The sequence below is a fragment of the Mugil cephalus genome, chromosome 12 (assembly GCF_022458985.1).
Source record: "Mugil cephalus isolate CIBA_MC_2020 chromosome 12, CIBA_Mcephalus_1.1, whole genome shotgun sequence".
Classification (NCBI taxonomy): Eukaryota; Metazoa; Chordata; class Actinopteri; order Mugiliformes; family Mugilidae; genus Mugil; species Mugil cephalus.
Window position 1 is genome coordinate 25,387,706 of NC_061781.1, and position 15,034 is coordinate 25,402,739.

The window sequence follows — 15,034 nt, forward strand, 5'->3', positions numbered from 1 at the left end:
TCTGACGGATTTAAAGTGCATAATGTGTGTAGGTTATGGCTACGCTTTAGTGTTTTTGTTTAGTTTTGCTAAATATAGTTCAATGTAGTATTACTGACCACGACTGTCTACAGACTGCGTGAGGCTCGAGGCAAGTTACTGTTGTGTTGCAGAGCAATTTGAATACCTGGTTACACACAGCTTGGAAGCAACTTCAAGTTTCTGTTCACGATGTCTTTCTTAAAAACCAGCATGAGTTCTGTGTATTCTGGGATGTATTTACTACATGGTCAGACTTTGCTTTCATTGATATGAACCATTTTCCTCAGTTTACCTTCAGGTGAACATTAATGTCACCAGAACATTACTGAATAAATGTCAGCAGAAGAAAAGAAGGACTATGAAGTTACTATGAAGAAGGAAAAACTCAAATACCTGATAATTATAGTAAAAATGTCTCCTGATAAGTTTCTCTTTATATAATATTCATGTTTATTTTGATGCAAACTACACCAATGACCTTTTCTGTACAAATTTGATCTAGCTTCCAAACTTTTGGCCTGTAGCGTAAATCGTTCCATGGTGCATTACTTTACGTTCAGCTGTGGAATAATCCTACCTGCTGTTGGCCAGTTGAAGTGATCAATATCTTTTTCTTGCCAATTCCAAACCCCACCCTCCATTACCTTGTCCTTTCTTTCTCTATGTGTGTGAGGGCTTTGTCTGCACTCACACACATTGATTTCCCAGTGATCTTTGATGTATATTTAATGAGCTGCAGGGCGAGTGTTCTTTAGCTAGAAGGGTATCTGTACTTACATTCGACTAAGCGTTTTAGAGCGTGAGTGGGTTCTGGCCTTAGTTGAACTGTCTTTAAATGTGCATTACTGTACTTTCATGTACCAAGTCTTCTCACATTAAGTGTGCCACTAACCTTGAAATTATTCCAGCTCAGAACATGCCACAGCCTCTTGTGTTGATCATTTACAAGGCCACAGCACTGCTTTAATAGGTGTCCTTGGGCCCTGACATAGAATACAGACACACTTTGTTGCAGAATCAATAGTTAAGGCATTAACTTTTACCAAATATGGCGCGGTCTATATTTACATCTTTCTACTATCATGTGCACCTAGTGGGGTTATTTATTCTCTTCGGGCTTCTTAAATGTAAGTACACTTAAGATGTTAATCTACTCCAGCTATTAGTGTTTGAGACATTGAGGCCTTAAGGGACATTCTCAGAAAGTGTTTTGTCGTTGCTTTTTATTAATGCCACACTTATAGCCAGAAGGTATGGCCACAGACACCACGTCCCACCCTGCAAAACCGTTTTAGAACCCAATGGACACACACATAGCCGCAGGTTCTCTCAAGAGCGACACATGTGTACGTTTGGCCATGTAAGCTAGAGGGTAAATGTGCTATTTCCGCTGTAAAGGGGCGATCTATTGCCACAGGGCCAGAGCTCAGAGTTGAAAGATCAAGAGGTCACTCGGTTACACCATCTGGCCCACAGAACTTCCAAATATCTGACAGCACCTTCCATCGACAACATTTAGTATTCTACAGAGTTATCTTTACTCACGTTTCAGTCTAGGTTCATTGTGATTATTGTGGCCTGATCTAATTTTTCTGTTAATCTCCCTGTATTTTTATTTTTTTTTTGCAACTCTGATGCAGAGAATGTACCAATGCAACTAACCGATTGCTCCAGCCTTGTTAGACATGGTGTAATTATTTAGGGCTATGAGGGCAGGACTGAGCACCACACACAGAAGCAGCCTCAACATAAATAGTCTACATGCGCTAAAAAAAATCTCACAAGTGTAAAGTGACGGATTACATTTCCTGTCGTACAAATGGGGATTCTGCCGATGGCGCATCGTATCCAAAGTGAAGACATGCGCTAGTTAAAGACGGCTGACTAAACAGGGCTTTTATTTGATGTCAGGGACACCGTCACCGTTATTATAATCATCAGAAAAAGAACAGAGTGGGAGGACAGAGGAGGGATTGTCCCCCTCTTAGAAAGAAGAGGTGAAATAAAAAAAAAAGACAATCTCTGAAATTCTGAGAAAGAAAAACTAATGTGGAAGCCAAAATCACACGTTTATCATCAGTCAGAATGACGCACGTGGTTGTTGTCAATTGTTCTGGATTCTGGGGTGGAATACTAAAGGCTCTGTCCTGCATGCTAATGGCTACAGATGGGTTAGGTGATAGGAACAGAAACAGGTTAAAGATCTTTTTCAGTCTTTACCAGCAGGAAAATAGATTTCCTTATTTTTCCTTATACACTGTACGAATAGGATCAGACGTCACCAAGTCTATTCTTCTATTTTTTACCCACTGAACTGTTCGGTTTTCTCTATCTGCCTGCAGAAGGGTGGAGCTTTCTCCCTGTTTCCTACGTTGGAGAGAAGCTTGTTAAACGACTGTTGTTGGATGAAGTAGCTCTTTCCATTACATGAGTGTTTTCAACTAGAATGAGATGTGCATCGGTGCATGTGTGTGTGCATGGAAAGGGTTTATTTCTGTAAATGGCAGTGGTTGGACAAATATATTATTCAGAGTTTATTGCTTCACCTAATAGGAAAAAAATAACTGACACAATTAGTGAATTGTACATCAAGAAAGTAGGTGTGTGCCTACAAGTCATTCTAACACGATCTATCCTGTGGAATTCTCTGGGCCTTTACCCCCCACCTCCCACATACACCGACAAACAGACCGTTATAATAGACCTCCCACACACACACACACTGGTAGCAGGGACAGCTTTTAGACAAGTGCAAGCCACAGAGCAGGAAGCAACAGCAGCAGCTCTCCAGCCAGACAGCGAACTATTCTGGAGCGGGAGGAGGATAAGGAACAGGAGCCAACGCCAGCTCCTCCACTCCTGCTGTAATCGTTCATGTCCCACCACAGGGGATCCTCTGAAAAGCTTTTCTCAGCTTAGTTTGGGACTTCACTGTCATCCACTGCTCACACAGGTAGGGGAACCTCCTTCTGTGAAGGTGTTTGTGCCATTTCCTTTGAAGCAGCTTGTGCATGGACTGTAGAGGACGTGAAATCAGCTGAGCTGTGTGACTGATCGACAAAGCTGTGGGTCACTTTTAGCTCCAGGGCAGGTGATTAGAAAGGTAATGAAATAGAGAAAGTGAGGATGGCTCTTCTTTCACGACCAACGTCTATGTATATCGACATGACTGATGCACAAATACGTGCGTGTGTTTGTATGTGTGTGTGAGATATGCACGGCTTGATACTCACTTGATACTTCAGCAATTTCATGAGCCACTATATAAATGTGTAGTGATGACTTGATTCGGAGCCTCCCGTCTTACCAGCTAACATTTCAGGAGAAATAAAAAAAACCTCATGATCACAACTAGTGAAAATGTTCCCTCTGCAACTGGTCTGTACTATGTTATCAACAATAGTGTCAGTTGGTACAGTGAGCTGACTAGACTGCAGGTATCCAGTATACCCAAGACAAACATCCTGATGCTGCAGCTGACCGTTAGACTAGGCACGTTACACGCTACCATAGCAAAACTTGTGCACCATATAAAGTAAACCCACTAATGGATTGGTCGCAGAAAACACATGCAGGGATTTTCTGAGACTGAGAGCCACCAGATTTGTTTCCACCAGCAGTCTGAGAGTGCAGCCTCTAAAGTGTACCATTCCCTTGGAAAGCTGCCACAAGGCCAGGCAAGGAAGCCTTGCAGTACCCAGCTTGTTTACGCCCACAAAGTTCCATTACAGAGCCCTGTATTCATTAAAGTTGAGATGGAGATATCTATAAGTCGCTGAGACACAGACAGCTTCTTTGTGAAGCTCCTTTCCCAGCTGTAGAATCTGATGTGGTTATCAGGACATGCCTCATCATGCATATTTTTGCGAACTTTAATGGACAGGAGAAGGGCTGTTGTTTGACAAGGTATTGTTCACGTCTTTAATCTCCATTATAGCCGCACAAAATGGTTGTGAATGTGTGAAGAGTTTAGGTTCTTTTCAATGCACTAAAGTGGAGGATTTGGAAAGTTTCTCATCACATTATGTTCAGGAATCAGTTGCACTGGTGCACATTTGCTGGACAATAGTGGTATATGGTGTAAAGAGGCTTGTGTGTAATATATTCATGTTCCAGTCTTTTCAGTGTAACTCTCATTATGTTTTGTTTTGCTATGGTTTACATGTGCCAGGAAAAGCCTGTAGGCCTTCCTTACTCTGTGAGGCAGATTTTCCAATGATGACTAAATTCTTCAGATTGGGGCACACTACTTCCTCGTCGCTGAATTTAGTCGTGACTGTGTGTGGAGGAGAATGTACAGCATATAAGTGGTGCATGTGCATTTCTCTTTTTCATCCACAGTGCAGCCCCATCCCATCCCATCTCAGATTTTGAGAGTGGTCCATCCTTTCCACCCATTGTTTTTAAGTATTTCTCAGGTGGTACAGATTAATGCCGTTGGCTTGAGAAAGTGCAAGGCAGGCTTCTGTGATTTCATCGCTTTTTCCACAGCGCATGCCACAGACCCTGCTCATTTCCTGAAGCTGGCAGAATAGGTGGACATGAGCCAGTGTTTAATTTAACTGCAGCTGCTTTGGTTGTGTCCTCACAGTCTCTTCATACCCGCATGTGACTGTGATATTCCCTCCCTCTTTTCTTTTTGATGAATCTAGTGTGTTTACATGGGCTATTGAAATTTAAAAGGGTTGTGGAAAAGTGACCTTTTGCAGATTGTCTTCTTATGCTTAATCTGATTCTAATGTGGCATTATTCTACTTGTTTATTTCAGAGGTCATTCATACCCAAGGACCCTTGGACGGCAGCCTCTATGCCAAAGTCCGCAAAAAGGATTCTGTTGAAGGAACAGTAACGTCGAACGGTCTCCCGCCCACTGCTGTTGAGCATGCTCTGCCTGCAGTCGACCATGCCTTGTCAGTGAGTAGTGACTCAGGAAACTCTACTGCCTCCATCAAAACTGACCGAACTGATGAAGTCACAGCAGCCCCGTCGGCTTCCGCTGTGAGCCACATTCCTGTCGGTGAGGACTTACACTCAGTCCATCATCAAACCCCAGCAGCCCAACAATCCATCAGTGCTCAAGAGAAAAAGGAGCTGGAGCAGCTTCTGAGTGGCTTGGAGGGGCCCATGCAACGACAAGCTTACCTGTCCACTCCACCATCTGCTGTTGGAGGGATGCTTCACCTGGTGCCCGCCCAGGTCCATGTTAATGGGCACAACAGCATTGACCGTGAAACCGACATTTTAGATGATGAGCTGCCTGCCAGCCATGAGGGGAACAGCGTGGACAGTCTTGGGACATTCTCCTCCACAGACGGTCGGGCTACACCAGCTGATCTCTACTACCAGTCTGAATCACTAATCAATGGCCAAGACCATGTGCCATATCTGGAGCGCAGCGTCCCAGAAAAGCCCCTGGAAAACATCCATTCACAGGCTGGCATATCCGGCAAACCTGTCACCCAAAGTGATTCAATCCCATCCTCTGGTAATTACATGGCGACCCAGAATGGCAGTTTGTACCGCTCACAGTCATTTGGTGCAGAGTCAAAGTCAATGCCACCAGCTCCCACTCGCACTACCAGCAGCAGGGAGGCCGTGCAGCGCGGCCTCAATGTTTGGCAGCGGTTTGGTGTAACTGAGGAGCCGGTAACTGAAGGCCTCACTTTTAGTCCACCTCCTTCTGTAGGAGTCATGCCCAGCCACCACAGCCTGCCACAGTTCCCTCATCGCCACAGCGCCTCCCAACAAGAGATTGAGCAATCTATTGAAACCCTTAACCTCCTCATGTTGAACCTGGAACCAGGCCGGTCAGTGACAAAATCCCAAAGCGCTCCACTGCGGGAAAACAATACTGTGGTGACCACACAGCCATCATTCTCTCAGAGCCAAAGCAGGCCGTCCTATCAGGCAGATGTCATTCACACCCACTTTACTGACCCTGCATCCAGCCTGGCTAGCCATTTGGCACTTTCCCAAATGTCACCTGGGAAGCCTAACACAACTGAGCTTTACAGCTCTGAACCAGCTGGAGTCAGTATTTCCTCACAAGCCACCCCAACTGTAAGTGGTCTTCAGCTCAAGCCCATCAACACCTACCCACCAACTGTACCGCCCCAGTCTTCAGAGGTCTCTGAGCACCAGAGAAGCACCAGCGCTGTTTCAGCATCACCACAGCCTAAAGAAAATGAGCCAGATGAAGTCTTCAACGTTGAAGGTCTGGTGGCTCAAAGAGTGGCAGGTAAGAATGAACATTGATGTATTTCATTCTCACATTTAGCTGTATTTGTAACTTCAGCTAATCTTAAAGTATGGAAAGCTTAAAGTATATTTGTTCTGTTATCCATAAACACATTGAAACTTTAACCCTTTAAAACCGAATGGATTGCCGGTGATCCGTTAAAGCACGCAGTATTTAAATTACCATAACACACAATGGTTTGTGCCATTGACAAAACTCTTTTTTTCCAGGAAGTGCAAGTTCCAAGTGTTCAGCCACACTTTGAATTTTGTCCACAAGCTTTTATGCACAGACGGATATTTAGGTCTCAAAGGGTTAAAGTAATTTTTGTGATTCTGCAAATTTCTTCACTTCGTCTGGGTTGATGAAGTGTTTGCTTGGGGTCAAATGCTAGGTCATTGTACTTGAACTACAGTACAGTTCAAAAAACAAAACTAAAAACAAAACTAAAAACAAAAATTAAGATGCAACCTCATGCAAAATAAAAAGAAAGAAAAAGTAATACAGAAAGATGTAACTTAGGTCATACAGTCCATTTCTAAAGGTCAGTTTAGGTTTTAAGCCAGTACTCTTAGCCTCTGTCAACGTAACATGGTGTAAGATGGTTCAGCACAAAAGAAGAAACACAACAAGCTAGCAAGTGGTCAGCATAGCTACCTATGTAGTTGCCATGGGGCAGTAGATGACTCTTGCTATTTTTATAAGAAATATTTGTGCATGAAACAAACAGACCATTCCCTATGTCTTCACCATGGAGGGTTCTAACACCTAGAACATGCACGTAGCTGCCAGTCGTTCCTTGAGATGGACTGAGCTGGAATCACTGTGGTTCAACCGCAAACATTATCCTACAGTCTCACAAGAGTATAGCTACTTTGGAAGTTAACGTTTTTAAAATTCTCCAAACAGGACATTGCATTTGGCCATAGGCTTCCACTGTAGATTCTCACAGGGAGCCTCTTCTATTATTTAGTTCTTTATTTTCACAAAGCCTTTTAACTTTTAGCGTTTTGGATTAAATGGCAGCTAATGGAGGACAGAATGCGAAGTAAAGAGTGGAGCTGATGCCACGAGCTATGCACTGCACACACATCACTCTTGGAAAACATTGCCCTGCTCTTATCTTATTTCCTGAGTGTCACCTCATCAGTCTCTATCACTTAGTTTCAAACAGGAAGTCATCCCTTACGTCCAGCAGGTTGACTATCCCCAGATAAGCACATCATTCATCCTGCAGAGCGGCAAGAAACAGAACAAAGTCAACATGAAGCGGTGCAATAGCTAAGCCCTCAGATAACAGATGACAGATGTTTTCTAGAACACTATGCTTCAGTTCATTTTACTGACATTTGAAGGCACACCAATTGTTCACATTGAACATTAAATGCTACTTTAATCCCACCAGGAGTTGAAGATGTTTACATGAGGTAAAATGGGGCCCACGTCTTATCGCCTTCTCTTTCATCCGCCACACAAATTCTCTTTCTTTACGACTTTGTTTGGTGACTATAAAGACAAAACTGTGGAACTTGGGCATCAGTTCTATGACTTGAACATGTCAGTTATCTCCTTGTTTTCCTGTTCGTATCAAAAGAGACTTCATCCTCTGTCTGCTTGTTTTTCCTTTTAGTTTTGTCATCATCATTCTTCTTTCTTTCATCATTCATCTGTTTACCCAGAGTACTCGGCTCGTGTCCAGAGTGCCAACCCCAGCATGACCTCTTCTCAGTCTGAGCACCGCCGCTCTCACTCCCTCTCGGGTTGGTTCTCCCATCCTGTCTGAAGAAACACTCGAAGAGAGAGGAGAAGTCCTTTTCTCAAGTGTTTCTTCAGTACAAGTCCAAGTCTGTATTTGCTATGACTTTGAGTGCAGTGGGCTTTGGTTTGCCTTCCCCCTTTCTTACTAAACTGTCTTAACTGCAGCTGTGCATTTTCTCTTTTTGTTTCACTTCCTCCCTTTAACAAGAAGCATCATCAAACTAACCACTGATTTCTCTGTTTATACACGCTCACCCTTCCTTCCTTATTTGTTCTGAGTTGCAGTTTTCCACCTCAAGGTTAGAGAATTACCCCAAATGTTGCATAGAGAGAAAAGAAAAAAAACAACTGGATAATGTTAAAGTTTCACAAGAACCTGACAAGAGAAGCACAAAGGAGGCTCTGTCCCTTGCCAGGAGAGTGCATGTCACAAGATCCGTTTTGCCAAACGTGGGGAACAATACCAAGGCCAGGATACACTGGCTTCATTCAAGGCTGTTTTTATTTTCACTCGCCACTATTTTTTCTAAGATTTACAAAGCCAGACAAAAGACACCAAATGTATGAGAAAGACCACAGTGGTATCACTAAATCGTATGTGTCCTCTGAGATCTAGTGACCGTAATGTTCCCTTTAAAGGGCCAGTCTGGCCTCTTTACCAGGGATAGCAAAGTCCTTTACAGGGATGCAACGCAACGTTCAATGTTAGCATAGACATTGAACTGTAGAGCAGCCAAGAAGTCACAATGACACCATGTCTGCATTCATTGTTTCTATATACCACTTGTAGAATTCACATGAATTTCATTGCTGTACCAGTAGATTATAATGATTCAGATAAATTATCTTGCTGACGTCATCAGACTTTGCCAGGAATGCCTTCTCCTTAGTCTGATCTTAATGACCTTATGAAAACGCTGGTTTCTCTTCCTTAAAAGAAAAGTATTCACTGTTACACAGGATAAGAAGTTACAATCCCTCGTGCCAAGATACTAAGCAAACAAATTTAGAGGCCCAGTCCAACTGAAAACCAACCAGCAGGCTAGCAGTCAGCTAGCTGCTACCAGCTAGCAGCTAGCAACCAACAAGAAGACACAAGCTAACTAGCCTAGCCACCGGCAGTAAAAAACAGGACAAAAGCAAAAGTCAGTCCAAGAGATTACAAATCTACCCAGCTAGAAGACTTTATCTGTTGCTTGGGCAATAGTAGTAGTGGTGTAGAACATGGCATCATGGGTACATCTAGTTTTCAGTTATCAGACCCGGTGCAATGGTGTTTCTGTTTTAGTGTTTTTTTGCCTAGCTAAGGTATTTGAACATGGGGATAAATGAAGCATTCCTCACAGATTCTTAGGATTGGCAGTTTTTGACCACTGATTCCTTTCTATCATTTTAAAACATTTAAAACACTTGCATAACAGCAAATCAAGACAAGTATTCGTAATGCTACATATATGTCTGGAGCAAATACTTTTTTCAACAAAAGGCACTGCAGTGGTGGCAGGAAGACAAAAAGACAAAGAACACAAGATAGGAACATGGACAAAAACATGGCCTGGAAACAACAACTACGTGACAGGAACAAAGGGAAAGACAGGGATATATATACACACAGGGGCAGAGGGATGACGAGACACAGGTGAAACTAATGAGGGCAATCACAGCACGAGAAACCAATTAGCAATCAAAGTAAAACACAAGAAGGCACGACAGACAGGAAACCAAGAAACCTAACAAAATAAAACAGGAAACTCAAAACATGAAACAGACAGACATAATCATGACATAGTCTTGTGTGACGTTGGTATCTAACGTCATTTATCACATGTTCACAGTAGCAAGTACAACATTTTCTCCTCAAATATTTCGCCAGTTTTTTTTTTTTTTTTTTTTGGAGTTGAATGTAGGAGACACAGATGTTTTTACCATCTCCACAGCAGTGAGGTTCAGAGCTGCGTCTACATGATCCTTGTTTATCCATGTGGAAGTCTCTCTGAATTGCTATTAGTTTGTCTGTGCTCCTTGTTTTTGCTCAGACGTCATTCCAGTGTGAATGACGAAAAGTGGTTAAAAGTCCCAAGTAATAAAAGCAGATATAGTCGCTCCAGCTCCATTAAACATATTATTCACCCAGTCGGTTCAGAGGCCGAATTAGAAACATTAAGACAAAAAAAGAAAAAGAAAAACTGGAAAAACCACAGGGTAAACTGACTCAGCACAAAATGCACCATTTTTTTTTATCCCCAATGTTTCTCTCTTTTTTCTGAAACCTATTGTTTTCCTTTCTTTCTCCGATTAACCTTCATCTCGTTCCAAATCCCAGGGCAGCCAGTGATAGTCTTTCACGCAGGCTTTGCTGGTCAGTGGCATTGCATACTAGCTTAAAACCTCTTAACTCCAATCCTGTTTGTTTTATGCTGCTAACTTTCTCTCTCTGAGTTCAAACCAGATTAACGAAAATCAGCTTACTGATTTCTTTGAGGTTTAGCCACATAGATGCATTATAGATGATTAACACTCAGTGTACCAGCATTTCAGAATAAAAAGAATATAACTTTGAGTACCACATTTCAGAGCGTTTGTTTGTGCGTTTTGTTTCTTGGGGGGTGGATTTCCTAATGAATCGAGAAAAGTTTGTACTATTTTTGTTAAAGGCTTCACTCGGAAGCAGCTAATCCTGTATTAACCTTTGCGCATGTTCAATTTGAAAGTTTTTTAAAACAAACACAGCCTCCTGCCAGTGCTTTGCCAAGTTTGATCGTCTGCGACATGCACACAGTGGCCCGAGAAATGAGCATCCGCTGTGGCTGACAATCATTAACATCTGGTGCTCGTGATGGAAGCACTGGAGCTGAACATTAGAGCAGCACTGACCAGCCCCATTGACTTATAAATCTTTTTTTAGGTGTCCAGGCCCGTGCAGTATCCATGGACGAGCCTGCAACTCTTCCCCGCCGTCGCAATGTCAGCGAGGGCCAGAGCCAGAGCGCTGCTGACGACAGTCAGCCTTCGGATGCCCCAGTTCGCTCTCCCGTTCGGTGCGTTTCTCCAGAGTTCGTCAACGCCATAGCTCTGAACCCTGGAGGACGGCCCAAGGAGGTAGAAACAGCTTCGAAACATGTTTTCCCACTTTTTTTTTCTTCCCACAGTGACGTTAGTTTGGTTTTGCTCTCTCATTGTTCCTCACTCCAGAAAAACATGCACAGTTACCGGGAGGCCTTCGAGGAACTGGACGGAGGACCCATCAGTCCTACACCCATAGTTGGTGGTGAGGTGTTTCCCCAAACCCCTGCCTTCCCCATCTCGCCGCAAACCCCTTACTTCAACCTGTGTAAGTCCCCATCTGGCTGACCGAAGGCACTGTGGAGCTCCGGCTTGATTAGATATTCCATATATTGAATGATTTATATCCCGACTCAAGGATGTATTTATTTGTACAGAAATAATATTGGAGACCAACAAGTTTTTCTAGACATGCATACAACATTTTCAGTTACCAGCCTTTTAAGTGCAAGACTCATAAACATGTCACAAAGCATGTGCACAAACAGAACGTACAGTACGTGACCCTTTATTTGCATAAACTGGCATTTATTAAAGCGTGAAAATAGACCCACCTCATGCATACTTCAGACCAGGCGCACGCACAGCTTTCCAGGTGCAGGTGAAAAGCCTGTTTTCCTGTTTCTAATCTACATAATGATGTGTGCAAATCATTTTATTCACATTCCACAGCCACTTGTGACAGTTGTGCATAAAGGCAACTATAAGAGGCATGTGTTTCATTTATGTGAGTGGGACAGTGCACATTGGGGGAGAATACTGTTATAGCAGAGCTGCTAATTTTCATCCACAGCCCCTAATCCATAGATAAATAGTTATTCAAATAGTCTGAGCACACATTTGGCTAGTTTTAAGCCATTGTTTGAGGTTTCCTTTAAAGGAAGAATATGTGGGACATTCCCTTATTGTGGAGCAAAGACTGTTCCAGATGTATTTATGTGCAGTTTTATGAATCTGACAAAACAACAACAAAAGAAGATCGTTACGTGGGTCTTTGTGCATTAACACAGCTCCAGGTGTTTCTAGGGGTCAGATAGATCTTTAACAATGTTTGTGGTTTAGAATTTAACGATGACAATTATCAGTCTAAACTAAATTACAAGTGTCTGTTTTGGTAATGAAATCACTTCGCAGTTGCCAGTTTGTAAAAAAAAAGACTTTTTCTTAAAGTGAAGCTGATTAAATATAGCATGGAACAATTTGTTTTAAAAGTTTACAGGTACTCTCTGCAGGCACTGACTGTACTTTATCTTGACTTTTACCCAAAACCTTCTACTTATGTAGTCCAACAGAACGCATAGACCAACCAGCATCATACAACCTGCAGTCAGGGTCAAATGTACACACACATATCCATATATGTCCCCACTTTTCAGCCCCCAGCCCCCGTCAGTCTCTCATAAACCCCATATGAAAACCAGCATGTGTTAGGTAACATGCTCTTTGCCAGCTCTACCAATTACCTCATCCAGTCCTCTTGCCTATCTCCCACAGGGTGCACCTATAAACGTTAGGCCTTAAAATACACCCTGTATTTTTAACGCGTGTTTAGTGGTGCCACATCTCCCTCCTCTCAAAGAGGGAACATTGCGTACACAGTTGCAATAAATGGAACCTTAGGCCATAAACGAAAGAATCTTAAAAGTTTAAGACGACATCGTCACATTTGACGTGAAACCTTTGCTGAACTCATTTGTTTTCTCGATAGGTCTTAACGGAGCCTGTGATTTCTTTTCCTCTGCTGTAGTTGTAGTTGGTGCTCACAGTTAACTGAACATAGTTTTGCAGTTTCACTTGCAAAACTTGTTGAAGGTGCATCTATTTAAGTTGATCAGTGCACGTGACATTACACTTTCTCTTGAGTAGTACGACTCTGCTCAAATGGCTTAGTCTCTCCATGCGCCCCCTGCACACCGCGTTAAAGTAAAGGTGGGGCGTCAAGGTATCAAGCACAAAGAATTGATTGGGATTCTTTGGTAAGTGGAGGATGCACGGCTCTCTACTAGAGTTCCACTGTCCCACGACGTCAGCCATGTACTGACCCCCGCCCCTCTTCTCTGTCCGAGTGATCCCTTCACCCAACTCCTACCACAGTCCTGCACCGCTTTAGCATGAGAACCACACGGGAGCAGCACATTCAAAGGGAACAGACAACAAACAAACACACAGACCCACATGAGTACTGTTCAGCACTCTGATGTGCCATTATTATGAACGTCACCCTCAGTCGCTGCTGCTCTCTGTGTTGCTGTTTGGGTTCCTGTTGCTGCCTTGTCTCACTGCAACCAGCACCCTCCCTCCCTCCCTTCCTCCTTATCCCTGCCTTGCTAGTCTCAATTACCCAGTCCTACACTATCCATCATGTCCATAGGTGTTGTATCGTGCTAGCAACATGTCCTAGTTGAGAATTTGTTTTTGCTCAGCATGAATATTTGTGTTGGCGCTGGAGGGGAAAATAAGAGCAATTTGATGAGAGGCCGGAGGTAGAGGACTAATTCATATAATGGGAACCGTCACCTGGGGAAAACACATTCACAAATCAGGATTATATAGAGATAATTATAGTAATAATCATCCAAGGCTCTTGTATGGACGTACTCCACTCCTCATCTTTCCCTCCAGTGATAATAAAACAGAGGGAAAGCACCTCTTATTTCACGCACGGTAAAAACTTTGTGATATGATGAAAAACCGAAGCGACCTCATTCTGCAGTGACGGCAGACTGAGGTGGTGTCATAGGTCTGTTAAGCTGTGATTGGTCACATGCATGTTTTGCCCCTCCATCAGAGCATGAGGCATGGGCACACCCTTCTGAACATGTTACTCTCAGCTGATACGTGTCTTGACAGCTCTTTACCTGTTTGTCTTTGGGTCTTTGGGAACCTGACTAAAATAAATGGACCTTGTGACAACAGTGATATGTAATAGACCGTGTCAACAGGTAGCAGCTGTCAGGATGTCTCATCGTTGTGACGCTGTGTGGTGATAATTGTTTCGCTTCTCCTTAGGTCGGTCTCCCCCTGGTCTTGCCAAGACTCCGCTGTCAGCTCTTGGTTTGAAGCCCCACAACCCAGCAGAAATCCTCCTCAACCAAACAGGCTCAGGTTAGTTGTGACACGTTTTATATTATATTTTGAGATGCTTTTGCTTCCTTTTCTCTTGTTTAGAGCTTTAACTTTTCTAAAATAAAGATATAGGAGTAGATTTCTGTTAAGATCAGCTAAGTCACAAATATTAAGAAATGTCACCAAAAATAACAGGCCGGACTTTGACTAGTACTGGGCCAACAAAACGTGCAACACAATAAATCTTTCCCACTCCCTTCCTCTCCCTTTATTATTTTACTATATTTTGTTTCTCTGGATTATCTCCAATGATACTCCACAGAGGATGAGGTCAGTGAGGGTGAGGAAGGTAAGAGTGCTGCTGTAACGCCACAAATCATGGCTGACTTACAGGCTTTTAACATCCCCCCTTTTCTTTTTTTTTGTAAACACATTGTACAGTTGTAGTTCATCTGTGTATCATGTGTAAAAAAAATGGATTTATTTTATTTTAAGTCACTACTACTTTCATTGCAGCAATCGGTCAAACTATTTCCATTCATTTCTTGTGTGTTGTATCTCCATTCATCAGTTACCGGTAGATTATCACACATAAAACTGTACTAAACATAGACCTAAAACTCTTTGCCCTTCTTACGCAGCACCTCGGAGCTATGTGGAGTCTGTGGCCAGGTCGGCAGTGGCAGGCGGAGAGCCACCAGTATCACCTCGGAGCCTCAGCCCACCAGGAGACACAACTACACTCCAGCAGAGGAGTCAGAGTCCATCTGCACACACACTGAACACACCTTTGTTGAGTAGCAGTCCCATCCAGATCTCACAGGGGTGAGTCACATGGTGCTGTCTTAGATTTTAGTTTTAAGTCCAGAGGCCTCATGTACAAAGACT

At 43.1% G+C, this 15,034-nt stretch overlaps 1 protein-coding gene across 17 annotated transcripts in view; it reads left to right on the forward strand.

The window, feature by feature from the left end:
• Positions 1-15,034, forward strand: part of tns1b (tensin 1b) — a 160,424-nt gene that overhangs the window by 134,886 nt on the left and 10,504 nt on the right. For 10 of the 17 annotated variants that reach the window (XM_047600628.1, XM_047600631.1, XM_047600634.1 and 7 more), the window contains 7 exons: positions 4,790-6,259; positions 7,939-8,019; positions 10,923-11,116; positions 11,210-11,348; positions 14,090-14,185; positions 14,469-14,495; positions 14,788-14,971. In XM_047600628.1, the coding sequence (XP_047456584.1) occupies positions 4,790-6,259; positions 7,939-8,019; positions 10,923-11,116; positions 11,210-11,348; positions 14,090-14,185; positions 14,469-14,495; positions 14,788-14,971 (2,191 nt within the window). The remainder of the gene's footprint in view (positions 1-4,789; positions 6,260-7,938; positions 8,020-10,922; positions 11,117-11,209; positions 11,349-14,089; positions 14,186-14,468; positions 14,496-14,787; positions 14,972-15,034) is intronic. The other 7 variants (XM_047600640.1, XM_047600629.1, XM_047600630.1 and 4 more) reach the window with 3 other exon arrangements.